Genomic DNA, 25284 nt, shown 5'->3' with positions numbered 1-25284 from the left:
ACAGTGCGTACAGAAGAGAATATTGCGTCTGTTTCTGAGAGTGTGGCTGAAGACCGTGAAATGTCGATTCGTCGCCGTTCGCAGCAATTAGGTTTGTGTTATTCGACCACATGGAAGATTTTACGCAAAGATCTTGGTGTAAAACCGTATAAAATACAGCTCGTGCAAGAACTGAAGCCGAATGATCTTCGTAAATCTAACATTTCTACAATAATCCATTAAGTACATATATAAAAAATTAAAGTTTCTTCTGGCTACAGTACTATTGGTTATCGATAATTTTACCTAATAATCGCTGTTTAGCTGAGTTTGTTTATCACATCCATAAACCAAATGACAAATTGGCGCTTCATAAATTGCATTTATCTGTTTCACATCGTTATAAAACTAAAGTTAAATATTGAAATAATTTGCTAAATAAATTATGTCACAGGAATATGACGTATTTGCTGATTTGTACGGCAATGATAATGGTAACCATATGCGACATTATATGGTTGGAAGCGCCTTTTTGCAAAAAATTTAAATTTCATTTATTTTTTTTTGTAGATGAAAAAGCCAAATTTCTCGAAACTCTTAAATCTAATACAGTGAATACTTTAAGTAACGACAGTTCAGATGAGGAAGATTTTCTGCCACCGTCTTTGCAACGCAAACGAAAAGGACGTGATGAAAAGACAACGCCGCTTCCGTTGAAAAAAGTGGAGCCACCCACTTCAATAACTGCTGCTAAAAAGACAAAAAAGTCTCAAGCGCCGCCTATCGAAGAAGCACTTCAACATGTGACTAATAACCAATCCACACAACCAGCTGATCCTGCTCCTGTTGCCAATAGTCGTAGAACGCGAAGTAAAACTGCCGCAGCCCCGCAAACACCAAGTTCAACGGTCACAGCATCCACAACAGTTAGCGCCCCGAGAAGAGCAAGAAATGGTCGCCGCGGACGCAGCCGAGGTGGGGTAAATGAACCCGATATTGTAGAATCGAGCAATACGATGTCCTTGCCAGAATCACTTGGTGTAATAAGTACATTGATGAGAGGACAGGTGTGTGCTTCTTTCTGAAATTAAGTTCTATTTACAGATCAAATATTTAATTTTTTTCTGCAGACTAGACGTAGTGTGATGCGCGCACGTCGGAATTACTTTGCAGAAATCGCTGCACGCTCCACAAATGTAGACTACGTGGATTTGGTGTCGAGCCCATTACCGCGCATTGAAGGCGTTGTAAGTTGTTTTTAAATAAATGTTAGTAATTTTTTCACTTCATTAAACATAATAGATTGCAGTTGACTCAGATGGTGAAGATGATGGCGTTGAAGTCACTAGCGTCGAAACGCCTAATACATCTGTACTAGCAGCGTTAGAATGTTCCTTTGATGAAGATAATCCAGAGGTGTCGGTAAAAATAAAGTGGGATGGTGGAGCACCGGAAATTTTCAAGCTACGGAAGTATCAAAAATTTCAAGATATATTTAGTAAAATAGCAGAACGCGAAGATACACCCATCGACAACCTAGTTTTCAATATTGATAATCGCATTTTATCAGCCAGTGATACGCCTGCCAGTATTAATTATAAAGTTTATGAATTTATCAGTAAGTGTACCCATACGAATATTATTTAATATCATATCAACGAGTGTTCACAATTTTTGCATGACAGGAGGTCGTGCATTGACCCATCACTTTGATGGCGGTGATTTGAGAAAAAAGCGTGATGCCAATATAATTACGCTGAAAATTCAGTCGGATTTGTGGCCAAGGAAACCATTACAAGTAGAACTTGGTAAAACCGATAAACTGAAAATCTTATACATTAAATGTGCCGAAGAATTAAAAAAATCGGCCGAGGAGCTTGTTCTAAGGTATGCATTGTGTGTTATTTATAACGATTTCATATTCATTGCAAAAATCCAATTTGTATTTTTAGCTTCAACGGTGATCACTTAGGCTTCAATGAGACACCTGAAGATTTCGAATTCGAAGGCGGTGAGGCGATTGATTTGCGTGTAAAGAAAAAATAAGGCTATATATTATATGCTACAATTTATATTAATTTTTATATGTTTGGGAGGTTATGTCGAAATTGTTGTTTTTTTTAAGTTTGAGAAGTAAGTGCCAGATTTTTATTTTTTATTTCTAATATAAGGATGTTGTATAAATCTCCCGTATGTATAAAATTATGATTTGTTGTACAAATTTGAAATTTTAACATGTTATCAGCCAAAACAAATATATTTAATTTTGTTTAATTTATGCATATACATATATATAGTAAGCAATTGAATATTATTTGTATGCATTTAAATATAATTACTTTTGATAATGAAAGTCGTCTTTAAACTGCAGTTCCTCTGATATTTAGCTGCGTACAATATTTTGTTGTACAACAACTGTGCTGTCAGCAAAACGCTACTGGAAAATGGAATACACAACAACAGCACTTGATGGGAGAAGGAAAAGTATGAACAATTAAATTCCTGAGCACATTTAACAAATATCTGCAACTAACACAAAATCATACAGCAACTGAGCGCAAATCTCAATGAGGGTGGAAAGCGGTTGCATTGACAGGAGAGCATACGAAACAGCACTGTGCACACAACTACAACGAACCGCGCAAGTACCATCGTTTTTGCCACCCCCGAAAAGAGTTCAGCCTCCTCGCAGCCTAACACCTTAAAGCGCTTTCGCTCGCGCATCTCACCTTTGCAGAGCGGAAGCGAAGACGAAAGTTTTAAAACTTTGCAGATTCGAAATGCCTCGAATTCGCGCACAGGAGCTTCGCATTCGGTCTGTTCAGAAAGAGCAAGTCCTTTGTGGCAAATGGCTGTGTTCTCTGTTTTGTTCAAATATACAACATAAATCTACAGGCAAATATTTAGCAATCGCACAAAAATTCTAATTTTTTTTCACAATTTAAATTTACGCTTTCCACTGCATTAACGCGACAAAAAATATTTAACAATTTTATTGTGTTTACGCCAAAATCACATGTGTGTTAAGTGCAAGAATAATAATAATCGACAAATAAAATATTGAAAACAAAACATTTCTTGTTAAAGCATAAAAGCAAAAGTCTTTCATATATTATATACCCGCATATATACACCCATATATTTTTTGTTTGCGTGTTGTATGTGGTCGAAGGTGTGTGTTGTTAAAGTGGCAAAGACGCAATACAGACGCTTTAATGCAAGCTAATATTTATTGATATTTTGCACGAAATTGTGTGTAATTGTTAAGGGACTTCTTGACCAACAAACAGCAGGGAATAAGTGCAACAACATATCGTATTTTTCGAAAATAAAGTGATCCAGCAAATTAAGCGAACTTTGCATATTAAAAGGTGATATTTAATGCTGTAGAGAATTTTAGGTAAATATGAGATTAAAATCAAGAAATTAAATTTATTTATAACCTAAGCTTTATAGTATGTATTTGGTTTGCCACAAAATTTCTGATACCCAAAAGTATACATTGAAGACCCGCTAAAGTATATACTATGTAGCATAAATAAATGATCAGTGTGATGAGCTGAGTCGATTTAATTACATCCATCTCTATATTTTAGCGAATTAGTCCCTCAATTTATGAGATATCAATCTGATACTTTTCGCACGTTCTTTTTTCTCCCAGAACTTGATTATTTGTCGATAACGCCGATATCGGACCGCTATAGCTTATAGCTGCCACACAAACAGACCGTTCAAAATCAAGTTCTTGTATGGAAAACTTTTTTACTTGAGAATATATCTTTACAAAATTTGGTACAGATGATTGTCCAAGGTAACTCTATAATCTACGCAGAAATTGTTCAGATCGGACCACTGTAGCACGTAGCTGTCATACAAACTGAACGCTCAAAATCAAGTGGTTGTAAGGAAGCATATGTATTTGTGTAGGGTATTATGGCTTCGTTGCAACTGAAGTTAATGTTTTTGCTTGTTTTGTTGTAAAGACAGTTTATTGATTAATTTGATAATAATTAGTTCTGCATTTTGCTGTAATTTATAGAAGCGCATATTAAATTATTGAAAGTATAAGTGAAGTGTAAAAATTAAATATATTTAATGGCAGCAAATGGCTTTAAAATTTGTTTTTAGAAGTTTTGCTATTGTGACTTTGTTACATTGTTAAGTTTGTATATACTTGCGTAAGTAAATAAAATATAAAATATTTTTTGAGGAAATAGAATCCTTCAACATTTTGCAAACTACACAATTACTCAAATACAAAAGCTAATTGTGCTAGCAACGGTATAAATTACGCAGTTCGCAAATGCATTTATATATATATACATATATATATGTGTGTGTGTGTTTAAGTACAGGTTTGCTACACAATCTAACGCCGAAATGTATACAATAGCTTTGGTAAATTCGTATAAAAGCCACTGACTACTAATATTCATTAAGTCATGCATACTATATATTCACAGCTAAGTATCTATATATGTTGATATACATATATGTGCATAAATGTATGTTTACAAGTGTTGTTTGGAAATACCAACACGATTTTCAAGAACTTAACGTTGATACTCTTGTCATATTAAACTCTCTGAGCATATGGTTGTACATATGTATATGTATATGTAAATATATGTATATACATACGTAGATATGTATTTTTATTTTTACGCATGAATATAAGTTTGGCATGTGCTTATGATGCCAGGATGTGATTTGTAAACACTCATACAAGCGCATAAATTGTCGCCTTCACTTGTAAACGTTATGCATACATACATACATGTATTAACTAAGTATATAAGCTACGCTGTCATGGCACACGTAAATGTAGCTGCGCTCAGATATAAGTGAGTATGTATAAATATAAAAATGTGTAAAAGCTTGAGGATTAACTTTTTGTAGTGATTTTTCAAAGGAGTGTACGCACACACATACATACATATACATATGTATAAGTATGTACAAAATAATATGCATACATATTGTTATATATGCAAATACACCTGTTAATGCATATAAGAAACTTGATTTTCCGCAGATACGTCACGTTCATTTGTTGCGTTAAAGAGAGCGAAAACATTTAACGAGGAGCAAAAAATAAATTTGAAGTGAATTCCGCAAAATATTAAATGTGCGTTAAAATGTCTGGTAATATTTTGTATTGCCATATCATTAAAGAGTACATATTGTACATATGTACATATGTATTTTATTTAGAAAGACAGTTTAGGCAGTTTAAGAATGTTTAAATGTGTTGGCGCAGTAGCAAATACATACATATGTAAAGCTATAACCCTTTAAGTTTGCAGAGCAGAAAAAATGTTTTTTTGTGAATTTGTTTTTCTAAAGACGCATTTTATTTAATAATTAAATAAAAATAAAATAAATTTAAAGCATTAAAAATACATATTCATTTTGAAAAATTTTGGATTCCGAGACATTTTTCTCAACGACTCTGGAAACAGCGTTCAGATAAAACTTCGTTTAAAGGGAGCCGATTAGATTAAGTTAAAAAATTCCTACATATACTCTCATACCTTCGAAATTATTTTCGGATCAGCTTAAAATTTTTGGAAAATATTCTCAAATATAAGTATATACAATAATTTTGATATATACATACATATATTCTTCTTGACCAAAAAAATTTAATTAAAGAACGAAAATTCTCGCGAGATTATTTTTCACAACTTTCGACGTGAATTAACTTATCAAGAGAGTATTGATGAAGTTAATTAAATTTTTGACGATGAAACTCCATCAAGGGCCAGTGTTTATCGATAGTATGGTGAATTCAATCCAAATCATAGTTCACTCCAAGACGAATTTCAAGAAGTCCGTCCAAAATCAGTTGTTGTTCCGGAAACTATTGATTGGAACTGATATCACAAGACCGTCATGTGACCTATCGTGAGAGTGAGACAACTATGTGCATTAGTGGGGCTAGCATACATTCAATACGAGTATTACATGAAAATTTTACTGTAAAAAAATGTCTTCACGTTGATCACACATAATTTCTCAATCGCTCAGAAAAAAAGGCTCATGTCGATCGGCCGAGAGAAATGTTAACAACGCAGAACAGTAAATTCTAAGTGGTATACTGTCATTTGTTTGCCAGTTGTTTTTCAAGAAAGACGAAGACGGATCACTCTTCACGACGACGATGCGAGCTCTCAGACAGAAACATCTGCATGTTTGAGCACTAAAAACATGGATTTGATAGGTCGTCCTCCGTATAGTCCTGACTTTGGACCGAATAAGAAGAAGTCTTATTTCCGTTCGTAAAAAATAAACTAAAAGGTCTACGTTTTTCAACACCTGAAGAGGCGGTTGCAGTGTTCAAATGACATGTTTTGCAGACACCTCAATCAGGTGCTTCGACAATTGGTTCAAACGCTTGCAAAAGTGTATAGATCGTAATGCAGAATATTTTGAAAAGCAGTAAAATGGTTTTCGATAATTAAAATTTGTTCTCGAATCCTGACATATAAAGACAAACTACGCGTACCCTGTGCAGAGCCAGAGTAAAAAATGTGTCAATTTAACTTTCATATCAAACTATATTATCAAAATCAGAATATTTTAGTTAATATATGTATTATATATGTGTATATTTGGTTGGCATATTCATCACCACTAAGCGAGCCTTGTACTCGGCAATGTGTCAAACTTTTACTAGAACCATTTAAAAATAAGTACACCCATTTGACACGTTGACTGCAGAGACCAAAAAATGTATGCAAATATTTCCTAGCACTAGATAAGAGGCCAATCCGATGTGTACGTAACCTACGCAACCCACGACAGCAATTTACTAATCGTGTATTACATTCTCATAGATTCAGTCGAATCGAACTAGTAGTTTTGTTTTAACGACGTGTAAAAATAAAATATCATACTAGATTCTGTTGTTTTTGTTGGAATCGATATCTCGCAATTAAATCAAAGATGATGTATACCGAAACTCTTCTCCTTCGACGGTGACCGTTAAAAATTGGATTAACGAGTTTATTTTTAGTCTTACGTGGCTTTATAATAGGTCACTAACAGGTGCTCAACTAAGCCTAAGATCTCGTATTGACAGACCGCCGACAGAAGGTGCGTCAGAAAGCTGAGACACTAGGCAACTCAAAAGACCGAATAAGTTATGTGCATCTTACATGAAATATTAGGCAAGAGAACTCGTTATCGGTGCGATGAGAGCCGCGATTGGGCATTTTACATAAATGTTCGACATTGCTTATGCGCAGGCCGAAGGCGATTCTGCGTTGTTTCGTGATGATCTTGTATCCATTGGTATACAACAGAGAAGATTCGAAACAGTTGACATTCAGCAAACCAGCTTCAAAGAATCTACTATCAGGCTTGTTTATGAACATCGTTTACAGTTACTCTATTATGTGAAATTATTGGTCCGATGGGATGTACAAAACGCCAGCATTTGGCGCAGATATAAGTGTTCTGCCATCATGACAACACATCGAGTTAAATTTTGGCAATCGCTATCACAAAATTGATCTAATTATGGTACGAACTTCTGCGCCGAAGTGTTAGACTTGTCTGACTTCCGTTTGTTTCCAAACTTGAGCAGAAATTAGGCTCAAATGGTCAGACCGCAACAAAACATATTTAAGGGATCGAGGTACATATATTGAACTGAAAGGTTGACTTTTCCAAAATTTTCCTGTGTTTTGTAGGCTAAGTCTATATCGAACCACCCTTGTATACAAGTATTTGCACTTTCAATCGTACACATAGCATACATATGTCTATTTGTATGCTTGTTAAACTCCTCAAATTTTATTACCCACGGATGTCGTTTAACAAATGCCATTTTGAAGGTAAACAAAATGCGGCCAAAACAAAACGGAAGTTAATAAATAAAACGAAATGGTGACTATAAATAAATCAAACAAAACGTCAAACATAAACCGTTGACTGCATTGCGTTTGCGGTAAACACGTGACGTTTTGTTGCTTTTGCTTGCCCGTTGTCTCCTTGTGTATTTGCATGGAACAAATGCATTTTTGGCGCGTCCAACCTTTGTGCACTGAGACCAAAATAGCAAAAACCAAAAAAAAAAAACAGAAAATAAAATGAAAAAATAACAATGCCTGCAGAATGAAACACCACAACAGTAGTAATATCAAACAAAAGCCACCGAACGCCATAAACAACAAGCTAACAAACAACAACGACATCAGACAAACCAAAACAATGGCAACGAGACGCAACGGAAGGGAATGCAAGGCAACGGAAGGGAATGGCGAAATGCCACACTGCGAAAGGGTCGTGAACGCAACGGCATTGCGACTGATTCGACTCCATTTGCCACTTGCCATTTGCCCATTAATCGCAAACACTTTACACACTACTGCTTTCCAGCTTCGATGCCAGCCGAATGTATATACGAGCCCCCAATGACCATTTACAATGTCTGGCTCAACCAACGAACGCAGCTTGGTGTTGGTGTTGCTGTTGCTGTTGCAGAGCTTGGCAACATTAAAACAACCGTATCAATGCTCATTCGTTCGTAGGAACGCCATGGAGTAAGCGTGTATTTTGAAATTGGTATGACCAGCGTTGACTGCACTTTAACTCCAGCCCTGGGGTCCTGCTAGAGGAGTTGCCGTTGTCACTGGGCGCTAACGGTAAAGGCCAGTTGCAGCGACTGGCGCGTTGTTCGTTCGTCCAGCGGCAGTCGGTATGGATGTATGTTGTTTGTTTACATTGTTTGTTATTTTTTACAGTTAACTTTCGTTATGCTCGTACATATGTTCGTGGCACAAAGTCCACAGCGGAAAGTGTTTTATATTCGTGGGGGAAAGTTGATGTTGATGGAATCCAGAAGATGGATTGGTGGGTGAAACAATATGTTCAAACGTATGGTGGGCGTGGTAGGTCTATTCATGAGAGCTTGTGCCGATGTGCGAATTAATACATCAATAAAAAATGCTTTTAATTTATACATAGGAATCAGAAGCCTTCGTATAAACTGTTTTCTTTCATTGAAATGTTCACTTTATGGCATTTTGATAGAGTGGAATGAATCAATGCTTACCACGAGAGACATCTAAGTAAAGACATTTAATAGGGGGGAACTTCCTCCGTTTTGTTGTTGAATGGAGATATTGCTTAAGAGAGGCTCTCAGGTTAATAGAATTCTTTGTATAATTGTTTAGGGGGATGATGTTTAGAGTCTTTTCGAGGTTTGTCCCCAAAAAATGTTTGTTTCAACAATGAAAGCAGAAATTACTTAATGGTTATTAGTGATCGCTAAAGGCAAGTAAGGTTTCTCCACTCCAATAACCGTCAAGGTAAAGACTTTACCTTGACCTTTGGAGACTTGGTGATATAGAATCTCCAACTCTGAATTCGACCAGCTGATGGGAATGAAGTGAAAGGCCTTGACTTCACTTAGTACATTAATATGATGCAGCATTTAAGCGGTACTCGTCGAGATACCAAGAGTTGAAGAGGGAAGCGAGACGCATTTGCAGATAGAAAAAAAGAGAGGCCGAAATGCGTGAGTATGAAAAACTTGACAAGCTGGCCGACAGGGGTAATGTTCGAAAATTCTACGAAACAATGTGGCAGCTAACAGAAGATTTCAAGACCGGAGCATGCTCTTGTAGAACCCCCAAAGGTGATCTAGTGACGGATGGCCAGAGCATACTAAAATTATGGAGGGAACACTTCTCCAGCCTGCTGAATGGCAGTGAAAGTACAACGCCAGGAGAAGGCGAACCCGATTCCCCAATCGATGACGATGGAGCAGACGTTCCATTACCCGACCATGAAGAAGTTCGAATAGCAATTGCCCGCCTAAAGAACAACAAAGCGGCAGGACAGGACAAACACGGCGGCGAAGAACTGATAAGGAGCATGCATCAGCTTCTTTGTAAAATATGGTCGGACGAAAGCATGCCCAACGATTGGAATTTAAGTGTGCTATGCCCAATCCATAAGAAAGGTGACCTTCTACACATGACTCCATCCTCCAATGGATTGCCGGCCGCCAAATTTTGGAAAAGACCCGTAAAAGGAGAATCGACACACACCACCTCTTCGTTGATTTCAAAGCTGTCTCAACTCTCTATCTTGGAACCAGTATAAACACCACTAACAATGTCAGCCTGGAAATCCAACGCAGGATAACTTTTGCCAACAGGTGCTACTTCGGACTGAGTAGGCAATTGAGAAGCAAACAAAAACCAAACTCTATAAGTCACTCATAATTCCGGTCCTGCTATAAGGTGCAGAGGTTCAGACGATGATAAGAATTGATGAATCGACGTTCTGAGTTTTCGAGAGAAAAGTTCTGGGAAAGATTTATGGTCATTTGCGCGTTGGTCACAGCGAATATCGCATTCGATGGAACGATGAGCTGTATGAGACTTACGACGACATTGACATAGTTCAGCGAATTAAAATACAGCGGCTACACTGACTAGGTCATGTTGTCCGGGTGGACGAAAACACTCCAGCTCTGAAAGTATACGACGCAGTACCCGCCGGGGGAAGTAGAGGAAGAGGAAGACCTCTACTCCGCTGGAAGGACCAAGTTGAGAAGGACCTGGCTTCGCTTAGAATATCTAATTGGCGCCACGTAGCGAAAAGAAGAAACTACTGGCGCGCTGTTGTTAACTCGGCTATAATCGTAAGCGTAAGCGTCTACGCCAATAAAGAAGAAGATTTAAACGGTATTGGTCTTTAATAGAGTAGCTAAGGCGATTAAGATTATAGAGTTCGTCTGAAAGAAATTAAAAATATCCACCTCTAAAAAAACGCTAGCTGATGAAGACGGAAGAAAGAGAAGATTTCACCTCAGTTGGTATGGCAAAATATTTAATCATTGACTGTGGACTAGGACCAATACCTTTTAGGTAGTAACAGCAGCTTATTAGAGCCAGTGAGATTTCTTTAATCTTTAATATGGGCCCGATGTCTTACAAAGTATTTCAAAACCTAGAAAGACCGACGAGTTCTTTAGTAAATTTTTTGCGTTTATGCTTCGTAGTACTGATTATGTTTTGGATCTTATTTAATACTGAACACAGGTTTCTTTTTCTCAAAGACCCATACTATTATTTCGAAAATCTTAAATATATATATATTTCTTCGTTCTTTTCCGTTTTAAGTAAAGAAACATCTCAGCTAAAACAAAGCTGTAAATATCCTTACAAACATTAATAATGTGCCAAGCAAGCATGTAATCGAAATGGAGCAATTTAGAAATAGACATTTTCTTCCTTTTGCATGGGAGAACCCTAAGCAATAATAGCGCCAAGAGCGCCTTTCAAGTAACAACTCTACACACATACATACATACATATTATTAAGAGCATGATGTACACCTGTAAGCATTTCTCATTTATCAAGGAAACTTTTCTGCAGAAGAAAAATGATTGTGTTTCTTTTATTTCAACTTCTTGACAAAGAAATGCTGCTGCCACTTGAAATGGGAGTATTCGAACGCATCGAAGTGTTCCTAACGGAAATGGGTTTACTTAAGAACAGTGGCGAGTAAAGTTGCTGAGCAAATAGATTTTCTACTCTATAAATAAATATACACGTACATACATATGTATCTCTATGTGGTATGTATGTAAGTATACATAAATATATGTATATATACACATAAAGTATTACAAGTAGTAAGTTTGTGGGAGCGAGTGCTGGAAGATGGATTCAGATATGTACGTGGGTAACTGTTTGCAATATGCAACGAAGTCTTTTTCTTTTCAAGTGTGATTCCTTTTAATGGTTGCGACCTGAATGCATACGCGCGACTGACAGTTGGCCTATACCCAGCAGTAAAGGATACCATAAAGTTGATGTTTGTTATTCTACTTACATTATAAGCTAAGTGTTTTCTTTTCTTTATGGCCTAAGAAATATTCATATATATGTATACAGGAATCCATATCTTCTTCTTCCATATTGACGTAGACAAGTGTTGAGGCGGGTCCCAAGCTCAGCGCAAAACGTTTCGCCTTTTCACTGTAGCCCACTTTCAAACAGATGTTTTTTGGCTACCCAGAGGATATTAGGTCTAAGACCGGAAGTCGTGAGCTGCTTCAGCCATATGTAAAAAAATCGTTGCTGGCCACTCCCAAGTGAATGGCGCTCAGGGAACTTTTCTCACTTGCGTAGTAGAAATTTACGTTACATGTGTCCATTCTCCTTTCATATACATACTAAAATTTGTATATGAGTTGTAAAATTTTGAAGGTAGTTATTTTCGAAAATTAACAACGAATACTTTCGGAAGAACTTTCTTAAGCGTCTACCATAAAAGAACTTGATTTTTGGTTGTTCAGTTTGTATTTCAGCTAAATGCTGTTGGCGGTTACGACAAATGAACAGCTTCTGTGGAGGAAAAGACGTGTGCAAAATTTCTGATCAATATCTTAAAAGCTGAGGGACTAGTTTGCGTATATGCAGACAAATAAATGTGAAGAGTACCGTGAATAGGACAGCGGTTCGTTGTCTAATCCGAATAATTTGGGGAAGGCGGCGGTGAACTTGTGAGCCGATACGTTGGCTTGGTGGAAGAGAAACTTTTCGTCAAATAAGATCGGTTTTCCGTAATTCGACGTCGAATCGGAATCCTGGAAGAGTTTTAACTGGCAGTCTATATAGAAAATACTTTTTGAATGTTGTTGTTGTTGTAGAGGCAGAATTTTACCGAGTTGACAGTCCTTAGCCAAATAAAAATCCGGATCCGTTCCGGTTACTTAGACCCGACCGTCATGGGAACGGATATCTTAAGAATCTCCAAGTCTTCGCCTTCTTCGGAGCAGGTTCGCTGAGTAAAACTACGAGCAACTATCAATATGAAATTTTGGACTTTGGTCATTTTAGCTTCCGTGTTAGCCGCACTCGGAGCAATTATCTATGGCTCACCTGAAACCAACAGCGATGAAATTGCGACTCCTGAAATAAATTTTTTGCGATCGCAATATAAAGAGATGATTGGTCTAATCAACGACCGTTATCCATTTGCTTACGTTTCTCAAATCCGTGGACTTGTTCGCTACCTCTCGCGGTTAAACCCAAACTACGACTCCGACAGCCAAAGGCCAAGTACTTATCAGTTCGTCCTTTGATATGCTTTGAACAATGTTTAATACTTCGAAATTTAAATTTGCTTTCTTAATAGTGGCATGTCATTCCGGAGAGTCGATTGTCCAGTATGCTATCTACTCATTTGCAAGACAAAATTTACTTTCAATTTCAAAAGTGAGAATAAAATTAGATGAACGGAAAGTAAGTGCAATGTAACTAGTTACTAACATTCCTGTTTGCATAAGAAACAACATGTGGCTAAAAGATCACAGTACAATCACACCGCCTTACCGTAGCTTCAGCTTCGGGCGATTTTCTGAAACACATTAACCTCCTTCTTTGCGTTTATTACACACAAAGCGTAATCATCTATTAACGAATGTTCTTTTCGTTGTTTGTTATTGTGCACGGGTCTTACTCGCTGTTATTGTTTGTTTTGTTTTGTTTTAATTTTTTGTTTTTTCGTCTACTTTAGGGTGCATACCACGATTTTTTGCAGTTTTATTGCAACTTGTGGCATATTACAACTGGATTGGGTAAAAAGTAATAATAAAAGCAACTTTTAGACTTTTTAGCGTTGAAATGGTATGCCATATGTACCGTATGTATGTCGTTCGTCGGTTAGTTGCACCAACAATGTTTCATTTGCTGGAAAGGAGCAGCAATAAAAGCAACTTGAAGTAGAAGAAAACATGTTCGGCGTGTGTAAAAGAACAATGCAAAACAAGAAAACGAAAAGCTTAGCTGCTGAAAAAATGGAGGCAAGTACGAATTCCGGCCAATACACCGGTTACTTAGTGCCGGAAATCCACACACGCACACCTATATGCACAAAAAATTGCAAATTTAAACAAACACTAGTGCAAAAGTTTGCACAAACCAAATGTGCAGTTCAACGACCGCTCTACTCCTGATGTACCGCCACATAGCTGAAGTGACTCGGTGAACTGTGCTCTGTGGATGTGTGTGCGTGTTTGCGCTTGTGTCAGTGTATAGTTGTTGTTAGTAGGTGATGAGAGTTGATATGTTGTGTCAACGCCATCGTCAGTGGTACATATTAGTTTTGATGTTGTTATTATTGTTGTTGCAATACTTTTAACAGGCAGTGTAGTGTAGTGCAGTTCGCAGTTTGCAGTGTCCTTAAGAGCGTGATCGTCAACTGGAGCCTACACAAAATATGCTTCAGGTAGCTGTCGACAAAATGGGAATTCCGAAAAAGCGCATCCATCTCGTGAGCAAAGCTGCAAAGGGTGAAGGGTGGCATGGTAGCGCTGACTTTGTCAATCCACCTCTTCGTGCGCACACACAACCAACACTGTGCTTGCCTGCGCCCAAGTAGTGCAGGTTATCGAGTGCTCATAGCCTGGCGAACGACAAGTTATTAAAAGTTTAAAGTGAGACATCGATTCTGTCGATTGAAGGCGATGAGTTGAGCAAACTTATAGAGAATAAAATGAAATACATAAGGAATATAAAGAGCCGTAAACAACTTATAATTCTTTATTGTGCACACACTAAAAAAAGTAATTTTGTTCGCAGAAATTAAAAAAAGTTTCTTCTTCTGCGCTTCAGTAGGTCTCAAAAGCACGAAAAAAGTTTATATGAAATCAATTTGAAATTAAATTATTACGTTACACTCACAACAAAAAAAATTAGATCAATCAGGTTTTTGGATGTTCCCAGAATTGTTGCCTCGATGTAACCATATTTCCTCGAACTTATTTCGGGAAAATTTTCTGCAGTACAAAAAGCTAAGGAAATAGAACATGTCTCGGTTCATAACACTTATAAACAAGGTTCGGGTTGATTGTCAAGTCTTCTGGTGGTTGGTTCGTTGCACGCTGGGTAGTGGTTTGACTCCAAAGACACCATTTACTGAGATGAAGTTGGTGTTTATGGCTTCATTATGAATGGCGGTCAGTGCGTGTCTAAAATTTGCTGCGTCCGACGTCTGATTGGCGTTCTCTTCGATGTCATCGACGTAATCAAAGAAATATGTACCTCTTATGTTTCTCTTATGTACCAACAGATGACTGCAGAGATGATTTCTGCGAAAACATTTCAGCAGAAACAGCTTGGAGAGGAGTTCATTCAGTTCCTTGACTGAAAGCATGCGGGCCTCGCTATGTAAATGTTCAACAGGAGGCATCAAGAAGTATTCTGTAATCGCCACGTGTGAAGCTTCTTCATATCGCTGCAGCGTAGTTTATGACCGATCGGCCGATTGCCTTGTATGTTGCCAACAACGTTTCTTTGTCCTTTCCCATGATCTGCCGGCTAGCGAGTGGAGCATTTCTATATCCGATGAGTGTCCCCCTTCGTAGGCATCTCCAAGGAATTGATGGGATTTCAGCTTTAAATATTGGATATGAGTAAATTGTCGGAGAAATTAGTGCCGCATTTGCTCACTCTGGCCAACATGCAGAACAACGAGATCACTTTATATCAATGTTTGAGGCTGTTGAAACGAAATCCGAAGTTTCTGCGCCATTTCGTGACCGTCGACGAAACATGGTACCACAGATACACATATGAGACTAGACTAGAAATAGAAGACTTCTTTCGGGAAACTTACTCTGTAAAAGGAAAAGCCAGAAGCTGCTGTGACTTTCAAGTTACCATGCTCCTCTCGATTGACATCCCTGAGAAGGCCAAATGGCCAGACTTACGCCTGAACAAATTACAAATTTTACAAATTTTCAACTTTATTACGAATGTTCAGTGGTATGCCACACGTCTCCCTGCTAAATGTTTTGTAAAAAATGTGTTTCGCGGGCTTCGCTTAATTTATGGCCAACATGATTGGCCTATTCATTATTGGATAATATTCGATCGAATAGACCACGTCCAATACGCAGTGAAATATACTTGTAGCAGCCGTAGCTGAGAGTGTCCACGAAGAATGTGGCGAGTCGTTTCGGCGCCGTTCATAGTAATTCGGACTGACGTATGGAACTACTTGGCGCATTTTACGTTGGGATCTTAAATTGAAAACGTACAAAATACAGCTTGTGCAAAAACTGAAGCCGCCTGACTTTCCCAAGTGACATCACTTCGCTCTATGGGCACTTGAAAAGTTCAAAGAAGATCTGACGTTTCCGAGCCAAATTTTTCAGCTATGAGGTCCATTTATGGCTTAATGAGTATGTAAACGAGCAAAATTACCACACCTGTGACGAACAGCAACCTGAAAAGATTTAAGAGCTGCCATTTCATCCAGAAAATACAACGGTTTGGTGTAGTTTGTGGGCCGGTGGAATCATCGGTCCATATTTCTTCAAAAATGATGGCGGTGAGTACGTAACTGTCACTGACGACCGTTATCGCACCATGATAACCAGCTATTTGATGCCTGAGCTCGGCAGTATTTGATTTCGACAAGATGGCGTCACTTCCCACAAATCGCATCAATCAAAGGATTTATTGAGAAAACACTTCGATGTGCAGAAAATTTCACGGTTTGGGCCGGTTGATTGGCCACCAAGATCGTGTGATATCACACTGTTAGAATCTATGCGGAACAATCCCGCTTCGATTCAGGCCAGTCCTTGGAACAAAACATTCCGCGTGTCATTCACCAATTACCAGTCGAAATGCTCGAATGTGTCATCGAAAATCGGACCCAACGGATGGATCATCTGGGACGTAGCCGTGGCCAACATTTGTAAGGGATAATCTTTAAAAAACAAATGGCAAAGAATATACTTTTGAATGATAAAAAAAACATTCCTCATCAAATTTGAAGTTTCTTTGTATTTTTTTTAAGAAGTAGGGAACTTCGAAATGGATCACTCCTTAATTCCGCGAATTTCAAAGCTGATTATGATGGGTGTTGCATACCGTTATACGGTGGAACAACAACGTTGACAGTGCTCAATGTTGAACCAGCTTGTGCAGCCATTTAAACATAGAGACTTTTGCAAGTTGAGAAATGAATGAACTGTTACTTAAATTATAAATTACAAAAAAAAGGTATAATTATTATTATATTTGTTATATTTTTATTCGTAAATAAACATGTATACCATGAAAAATTCTATATCTGTACATCATTTAGCCCTAGACAGTAAAAATACGTATTGCTCTATAAAATTTTTGGAATAACTTCAAATAGTTTTGTTTTCTTCTTTGCAGATCGTCAGCTTCTATCTACAAGGAAATTTACATTAACGTATTTTACAAACTAAAAATTTACAAACAAGTAGTTGAATCCAGAAAACGACCCCACCAAAATTTTTGTAGCAACAAATTAAAAATACAAACATTTCAAATAATATTTTACGATAAAGAAACACATGTAGAAAGACTCTAGATACCTTTAGCTGTGCCATACAATATCCCCAACAAATATCAGCAGTAGTACTTTTTACACACAAACTCCTCCCCAAAAGAACGACACTGCGCCAAAACCATAAACGTAGTACATACTAGATTTTCGTTTAGTGCCTCAAACACCGGCCTTATTAGAAACCACACCACTTTCGGTACTCTTCAAATTGACATTTTGCACCCCAACTCTCTTCAGCAACAACAACACACAGCAATAATTCGTGTCTACCGCTTGCGGTGCATCCGTTGGTCTTGAACCGAGTCGTCGATTACAACAAAGTAACACACGTACACGAACATCATCCATATTGTTCGGCTGGCTGACTGCACGTTTGTCGGCAATTTCCGCAAATTTTGTCAAATCCTGTCAATTTTACTTAATTTTCTGTCAACCTGAGTGCGAAGGGGAAAAAGCGAATTTCACCAATGTTATGTTGTGGCGTTTGTTGCGGCAATATGTCGAAACGAGATTACAAGGTGGCCACAATGGATGGCATCGAGCTGGAGCCGTTGGGTGGCGAAAAAATCGACAAGGAAAAGGAAAAGGATAAAGAAAAGCAAACGAACGGTGTGACTTTCGGTAAGTAAATTTAAACATATTAATGACACTAGAGCAAATTTATGAGATTCAGTGGGTGTGCTTGAGGGCTTATTTGCCAAGTTTGCAATATGCAATGAGAAGGGCAAACTATAGAAAAAAAGGTCATAGAATTAAATAAAAGAAGTTTTTTAGAGGAGGCAACATTTTTTCTTCGACATTTATGGAGACATTGAGGGGCTGAGGGCGGTTAACACTCGAACTTCGCAATTCGACTTTATACAAAACTTGACTTACTAAAAACGGCTCTGATTACCAATTATCATTGAAATAAATGTAAGCTTCCTTTGCGTGAGTCTTCTTCTTCTTTATTGGAGTAGACGGTTATAGCCGACATTACACCAACGCCCCAGTCGTTCTTCCTTTTTCGCTGTTTGGCGCCAATTGGAGACTCCAAGTGTAGCCTCACCTGGTCTTTCCAACGGGGTGGAGGTCTTCCTCTTCCTCTGCTTCCCCCCGCGGGTATTGTGTCGAATACTCTCAGAGCTGGAGTGTTTTTATCCATTTGGACGACATATTCTAGACAGGGTAGCCGTTATCTCAGCTCATCGTTCCATCAACTGTGATATTCGCCGTTGCGAATGCGCAAAGAATTTTAAATTTTTCTTCGAACGTTTTTGTCGAAACTCGTAACTTCAACAAATCAGATGTTGTCATCATCCATGACTCTGCACCACATAGCAGGACGCTGATGATGAGTGACTGTGGTCTTTGTTCGTCGAGAGAGGACTTTACTTCTCAATTGCCTGCTCAGTACGAAGTAGCACCTGTTGGAAAGAATTATTCTGCGTTGGATTTCGAAGCTGACGTTGTTGTTGTTGTTAATGCTGGTTCAAAGATAGATGAAATTATCTACAACTTCGAAGTTATAACTGTCAACAGTGGCTTGAGAGCCAAGAAGCGAGTGCGGCGACTGTTTCATTGATGACAGGAGACATTTTGTCTTGTTCTCGTTCACTACCAGACCGATTTGCTTCGCTGCCTTATCTTTTCTGGAGAAAGCAGAACTAACGGCGCGGTTGTTGAGGCCATCGGTGTACGCCAGCCAGTTTTGCGGAAATATCAAAAGGTGCCTCTCTTCCGAGGCTGTTGTGTCTTTTCTTGGGCGTGTTTTTTTATGTGGCGGCTCCTAGACCGAGCGCACAACCTTCGGTAGTGATTTGCCTCCTCACTTTAGGTCTCCAAACGGATGTTTTTTGGCAACCCGGAGGATACTTGGTCTAAGACCGGAAGTCCGGAATCGTTTCTGGCCACTCCCAAATAAATAGTGCTCAGAGAACTTTCCTCAGTTGCGTGAACATCTATATATAGCTCCATCCTATATTTCAAATAGTCAATCAATAGTCTGTTTTAAGGCTCTATCAACTCTACATATCGTTAAATCCATCTCCTCCTTAACATAAAGATTTTTGAAATTTTGCAGCTTTACCATTTTACGATTTCCTTAGAAGACAATTCGTTCAACCATACGTCTACATCTGTTTGACGGTTTTACTTTCATCTTGCTATATTCTGTACTACAAAAATGCGAAATGGAAAACGAATTGCAAAGTTAATAGAGTCAACGAATCATGAAGACACACAAATAAAAACGGAAAAGCCCTCAAGTAGCAAAGAAGTAGGTGTGTGCATGAAAAGATACCTCTGTATGTATGTATATAGGTAGAGGGAACAATTGCTTAATTGCACTCGTGTAATTTGTCGCTTAACTTATTTTCAACCGTTTTCCCTGAAGCCATATCAGACACGAACGAAAAGCAGCGAACAAATGAATTTATGATTGCAGATTTGTGTATGAAAATAATGCCTTGCTGGGAGTTATAATATAACTGGTTGGTTACCAATATATTTAAGACCATGACTATTCTGAATTTATCGGGTTTATTTGGATGATGTCTACACCAGAAAAAGTTTAACAGCAACTGTTTTTAGTGGAAAACGACGAAGATACCGCGTCAAAGCTTCTACGGAGTGAGCTTCTATACGGATGGGTCAAAGGTAAGTTGGTGGAGCAGCTTCCTGTGAGGAGCTCTCATTGAACTCCAGCTTCAGACTTCCTGTTTGCAGCCGTTAAGGTAGCAGTAGATTTACTGCTCCGGGTGCAGCCTACTTCACAGAAGTGACCATCCACTCAGATAGCAGAGTGGCGATATTAGCCGTGAACTCATTAACAGTGCGTTCAGAGTTGGTCAAGGAGAACATAAACTCGTTATCAATAGCATTGAGTCCCTTTATGATAAGACTGGTATGGGTGCCAGTTCACAACAGAAACGCAGACAATTGTAAAGCTGATGAGCTAGCAAGGAAGGGTGCCTGAGCAGCTATGAGTAGAATGGTAGTTGGTCTACGCGGAAGCTTGGCCAGCGGTGGGCCACCATCGGTACATGCGCTGTCGCGAAATCCTTTCGGTCAAAGGTCGAACGCGAGAGTGATCTCTTTGTGGGTTTTAGCAAGGCATTGACTTATGGGTGTCCATGCTGCAAAGCTGGGAATCTTACGAGAAGCCATCTGCAGAAGCCGTATGGAAGTATAAAAGGTGGAAACAATTCAACACTTACTTCTTGACTGTCCCGCGTTTGGGAGATCAAGGCATAAACACTTGGGAGCGCTTACCTTCACACATCTCTTCGAACTGGTGGGAATTTATATTGGCTACTAAGAGTTTTGCTAATTTATAAGTTCTGCCATAGAATTTCTTCTTTTCTATGGCTTCACTATGAATAATATATAGCAGTCCACGTGCGATCTCTCTAGATCAGCCATCTAACCTAATTTAGACCATCTGAAAAAAACTATCGACCAGAAGCGGACTGCTTTCCATCTAATCATATCCATGCCACATACACCGATTGTGGCCGGAAGCTTAGTTGGGAGGTTCTTATGCATCCACCTCATAGCCCGAACCTCTAACAAGGGTGTTACTACCTGCTCCTGTCTATGGTGCATGATTTTGTTTCTGAAAGTCTCTCCTCAAAAAAAGCTTCAAAAATCAACTGTTTCAGTTTTTGCCAATAGAACCGAAGGATTCTATGAGAGTGGTATTATGAAATTATTTTCAAAATGGCAACAAGTTATTGAACAAGATCTCTTCTGATAACATTATGAAAGTTGCTCATGAAGCAAAAATACATTTTAAGCTGATTTTTTATGTTATCAGTTAAAACTTCTTTTTCAATATACCTCAGCAGTATAATATTAAAATAGATCCAAACTAGAGAAGGCTCTCATAAGAAAGTCTTGAAAGACTATCAAAAAAGAATCAAATCATAACATAATGGATCTGTGTTTGCCTAACAGATCTTCATAGCCCTTCACTGATTTTCAAATTCTCTGCTTCTATTGGCATTCGCAAACCCTTATCTATAAGCTACCGGGTTACGGACAGAGCCTGCTTTCCTTGGTAAGCCACACGTTTCCATGCTAAACGGTCCAAAACGTTCCCTTTCATTCCTTATTGCTTTTGTTGTTATTGTTGTTGAATTTATTCATCAACACATTCACAATTTTCTCGCCATTTTTAATTATGAATACAACAGCAGCAAACCACAAAAAACAACAATAACAAGAGCAGCGAAAGCAACGGCAACAGCAGAGCACGTGAAAGACCCCATACAGACATACACATGCATATATGCGAGAACGGTAGATTCTTAGTGGAATTAACGCGGCATATTTAAGTTGTCATACAGAGTTAAGCTGTTAAAAGCACATAGGAAGGGACAGCACAATTGCGGGATAACCGCCAACAGTGAGTTTGCACTTGCAATAGCCCAGTCACCCCTAAAGCGGCTGCAGCCTGATTTGCAACTGGTAGCCAGCCAAAGCCAGCCTTTCTTCATTTCGTTCTCCACTTAATTTTTTGTCCTTTCTTGTTTACTCACTGGGAGCGGCTCGTTGGCAGCTGGTGAAGGTACATTTGGTTCATTTATATTTGTGGTAACGAAATTGTTGGGTAATTTGCAAACACAGACGCGTCGCCAACATGCACACACCCATCAACGGCTCCGTGAACTAACAAAATATATTACAAAAGTCTGGCGGCAACTTTGAAGATTCGTGAAGGCAATGCACCGCCTTCTTTTCTCGGTCCATTCAAAATGAAAAGAAAATCTTGAGAGCAGGAGTTTTCTCCATTAGTAAGGGAAAGCGCAACGTACGTCGATTTTATGCAAGCACCCTCTATGAAAATTGGCCGTCAAACGTATGTATCTGACACATTAGAGCAACTGACAGATAATGTTAGGTAATCAACGGTGATTTCTAATCTTAGGACAAATAACTAAAAATAAAAAAATTTGGTATGCAAGGATAAAATGAACAAATTGGAGGAGAAGGTTGGTCGAGGGGAAAAAACATCATATTACTTGTGAATGCAGTTGTTTATATTCAGTCCTTCCTAAATATTACATAGGGTTGGATTTGTGTCACCACAAGTTAATTAAAAGTCGACATTCTAATAATTTATTGGTGGGTTGGCTGTATCTCATATGATCTTCACGGCCTCTGATCAGCTGCCAAAACTTGCGTTAACTGCCAGAGCTCGCAAGATTGTTCTGGTTCGAAGGAATTCGCTGAATTCATGTCTGACCAATATCGTAATCACTGTTTCAATAGGTTTCAATAGCCCAGGAGCTAAGCATCTCATGTATCGAAATCTTCATTATGAAGAAGATGTTTGCTGGGGACGAAAGCTTGGTTATTTGCAACAACGTCAAGCGAAAAATGTAGTTTTTGAATCATGGTAAACCGACGCTCAGAAACAATCACCCAAAAGTGGCTAGCTATTTCCAGTAGGAGAGAAAGTGTGTTTCAAGAGAATATACGTAACGCCAGGCCACACACAATGTAGTGACGAGCCAGAGCTTCGCAAGCTTGGTTGAAAGGTTCATATGCAGGCATCTTATGATCGGCATTCCCAGTCCAACAGGGAAAAGGATTTCTATGAGACTAGTATTTTTTAATTCCCTTTAAATGGCGACCAATTATCGAACGAAACGTTGCATATTTGACCCAAATCACATAATTCCAACTTCTTTGTAATGCAAAAACAAAGGATTTTTAGTTAATCCATCACCTCGTGTTACAATAGTATTTATGAAAGTGTGATATCCCTCGAAAAAGTCAAAAAAATAAGCTGTTAGTCTTCATTACGGTAAATGATTTTTCTTAAATGCATTTCCTACTGGGTACTTTTTCATTGGTTCACTTCGTCGTAGAAAATATGCTTTGTACTTGTTAGTTGGTTGGCATACCATTTATTGATGCTCACCATTGTCAGTGGTGTTGTAAAAATGAAACGTGACAGATTTGGGCTAGATATAATTTGTAACGGACACTTTTAATGTAGCGTCATCTCTGCCAATCTTTTTCTGCCGGCGTTTTGTGTGCGATTTATTGAACTTTTATTGATGGTTGCACAAATAGAGTGCAAGTATTTGTGTAGAAATAGGCAATATTACTATTTTTTAAATTTTTTTTTGGCTTTTTAACATAATTAGATACTACATTTGAGCGATTGACCTTTGGTTCTGCCAAACAAAAACAACAACAGTGAAACCAATATATAAAATAGTTTAATCTAAATGAACTGGAAACAAGAAAAAACGTTAAATTCGGCTCCACCGAAGCTAATATACCCTTCACAGGTGCATTTCGTTTAGTAATTATGTGTTCAGTTTGTATGGAAGCTATATGCTATAGTAGTCCAATCCGAATTCGGAGATTAGATCCTTAAGCAGTAATCCATGTCAAATTTCGTGAAGATACCACGTCAAATGCGATTCCGATCGTTCGGTTTGTATGGCAGCTATATGCTATAGTGAGCCGATCTGAACAATTTCTTCCGATATTACATTGTTGCCTTAGAAAATAACCTGTGCCAACTTTTTTGAAGATACATCGTCAAATCTGAAAGTTTTCCGTACAAGAACTTGATTCCGATCGCTCAGTTTGTATGGCAGGTATATGTTATATTGGTCCAATATCGGCAGTTCCGACAAATGTGCTGCTTCTTGAAGAGAAAGGGATGGACTAGGTCGTATATATACAGACAGACGGACATACAGATAAACGGACAGACAGACAAACGGACAGACAGACAAACAGACATGGCTAAATCGACTCAGCTCAACATACTCATCATTTATATATACATATACTTTACAGGGTCTCCAACGCTTCCTTCTGGGTGTTACAAACTTCGTGACAAACTTAATATACCCTGTTCAGGGCTTCATAGACATTCGGAATTTCATTCCACAAGTGCACTTAAATTTCTATAACACGCAAACCTAAGAAGATCTGCGAATATTCATTATTATTTATTATTGGAATAGATAAATGCAGTTAATGCTCCAAGGACTAGTCAACATTTTGAATTTTCACAAAATAGTGGCATTCCAAAAAAGCTGTTACTTGTGAAAAAATTTATACTCCAGCTTGGTTTTTTTCGGAGACGGTCTTTTTTATAGCTGTTACTTGATTTATACATAGTTTGGTTTGCCATATCATTATGAACATTTTTCATATTTCATTATGAATTATTCTGGACTAACGTTTGTAAATTACCCAAATAATTGCGCGGTTCGCGCAACGCATCGCTCTCAGCAATCGGTCGACATAATCGTCCAACATAGTCACTAATTCGAGCAATCATGCACCGGTTTCGCACTACAGAGTATCGAAGAAGACCGCTAACGGGGCGTTTCAATTGGAGCTGTACCCATCCACTTTATGAAAAATTTTGCGAGCTTAAAAAACCCAACTCGTTGAAGAATTAAAGCCGAATTACCATCAAACGCTTCGCACATTTGTTGCGATGGCTCAAAACGAGATGGTCGCCGAAAAAATTTTGTTGCAGTAATGAAACTTTTGGTTAAATGTATCCGTTAGTAAACCAAATTGTCGCATTTGGACTGAATATAATTCATATGTTATTGTTTGGCGATCTTTGGTTCCAAAAAGATTGCACCAATGACCATACTAGTAACACTGTTTTTGGTCTCCAAGATCATGCGATTTAAGGGAGAACAAATGAAATATTTTATTAGAATTTTTTATAGTTACAAAAATACACTAATAAAAAAGAAATTCTGAAATTTTTGGGAAAAAAATATTTTAAACTCGGCAATGGCGTCGCATTTCCGGTGACCCTCGGAAAATAGATGCGCCCACGTTTGCAGAATAACTCCTTACAGGATCATCTAAAAGCAAAAAATACGTGCTGTAGTTAATACCTTAACTTAGAACTTGGACAAGAACTGAAAATTTGGAATTTTGGCAGACATTTTTACTAAAAACAATTAAAA

At 38.2% G+C, this 25284-nt stretch overlaps 2 protein-coding genes across 5 annotated transcripts in view; both read left to right on the top strand.

The window, feature by feature from the left end:
* Positions 1–327: 327 nt before the first annotated feature.
* LOC120766610 (uncharacterized protein CG4449) lies at positions 328–2220 on the top strand. Its single transcript, XM_040092217.1, has 6 exons — positions 328–473; positions 550–1046; positions 1110–1226; positions 1282–1597; positions 1665–1866; positions 1932–2220. Exons 1-6 carry the CDS (start codon positions 425–427, stop codon positions 2023–2025), a joined length of 1275 nt encoding a protein of 424 aa, XP_039948151.1. The 5' UTR covers positions 328–424; the 3' UTR covers positions 2026–2220.
* An 839-nt stretch (positions 2221–3059) lies between these two features.
* LOC120766451 (endoplasmic reticulum aminopeptidase 2) overlaps positions 3060–25284 on the top strand; it is a 67640-nt gene continuing 45415 nt past the window's right edge. For 2 of the 4 annotated variants that reach the window (XM_040091971.1, XM_040091967.1), the window contains exons 1-2: positions 3060–3379; positions 17185–17959. In XM_040091971.1, the coding sequence (XP_039947905.1) occupies positions 17806–17959 (154 nt within the window). In that variant the 5' untranslated portion in view covers positions 3060–3379; positions 17185–17805. Of the gene's footprint in view, positions 3380–17184; positions 17960–25284 lie in introns of those variants that run through there. The other 2 variants (XM_040091968.1, XM_040091969.1) reach the window with 2 other exon arrangements.

Source organism: Bactrocera tryoni, chromosome 1, assembly GCF_016617805.1.
Source record: "Bactrocera tryoni isolate S06 chromosome 1, CSIRO_BtryS06_freeze2, whole genome shotgun sequence".
NCBI lineage: Eukaryota > Metazoa > Arthropoda > Insecta > Diptera > Tephritidae > Bactrocera > Bactrocera tryoni.
This window is presented reverse-complemented; position numbering and strand designations above follow the sequence as displayed.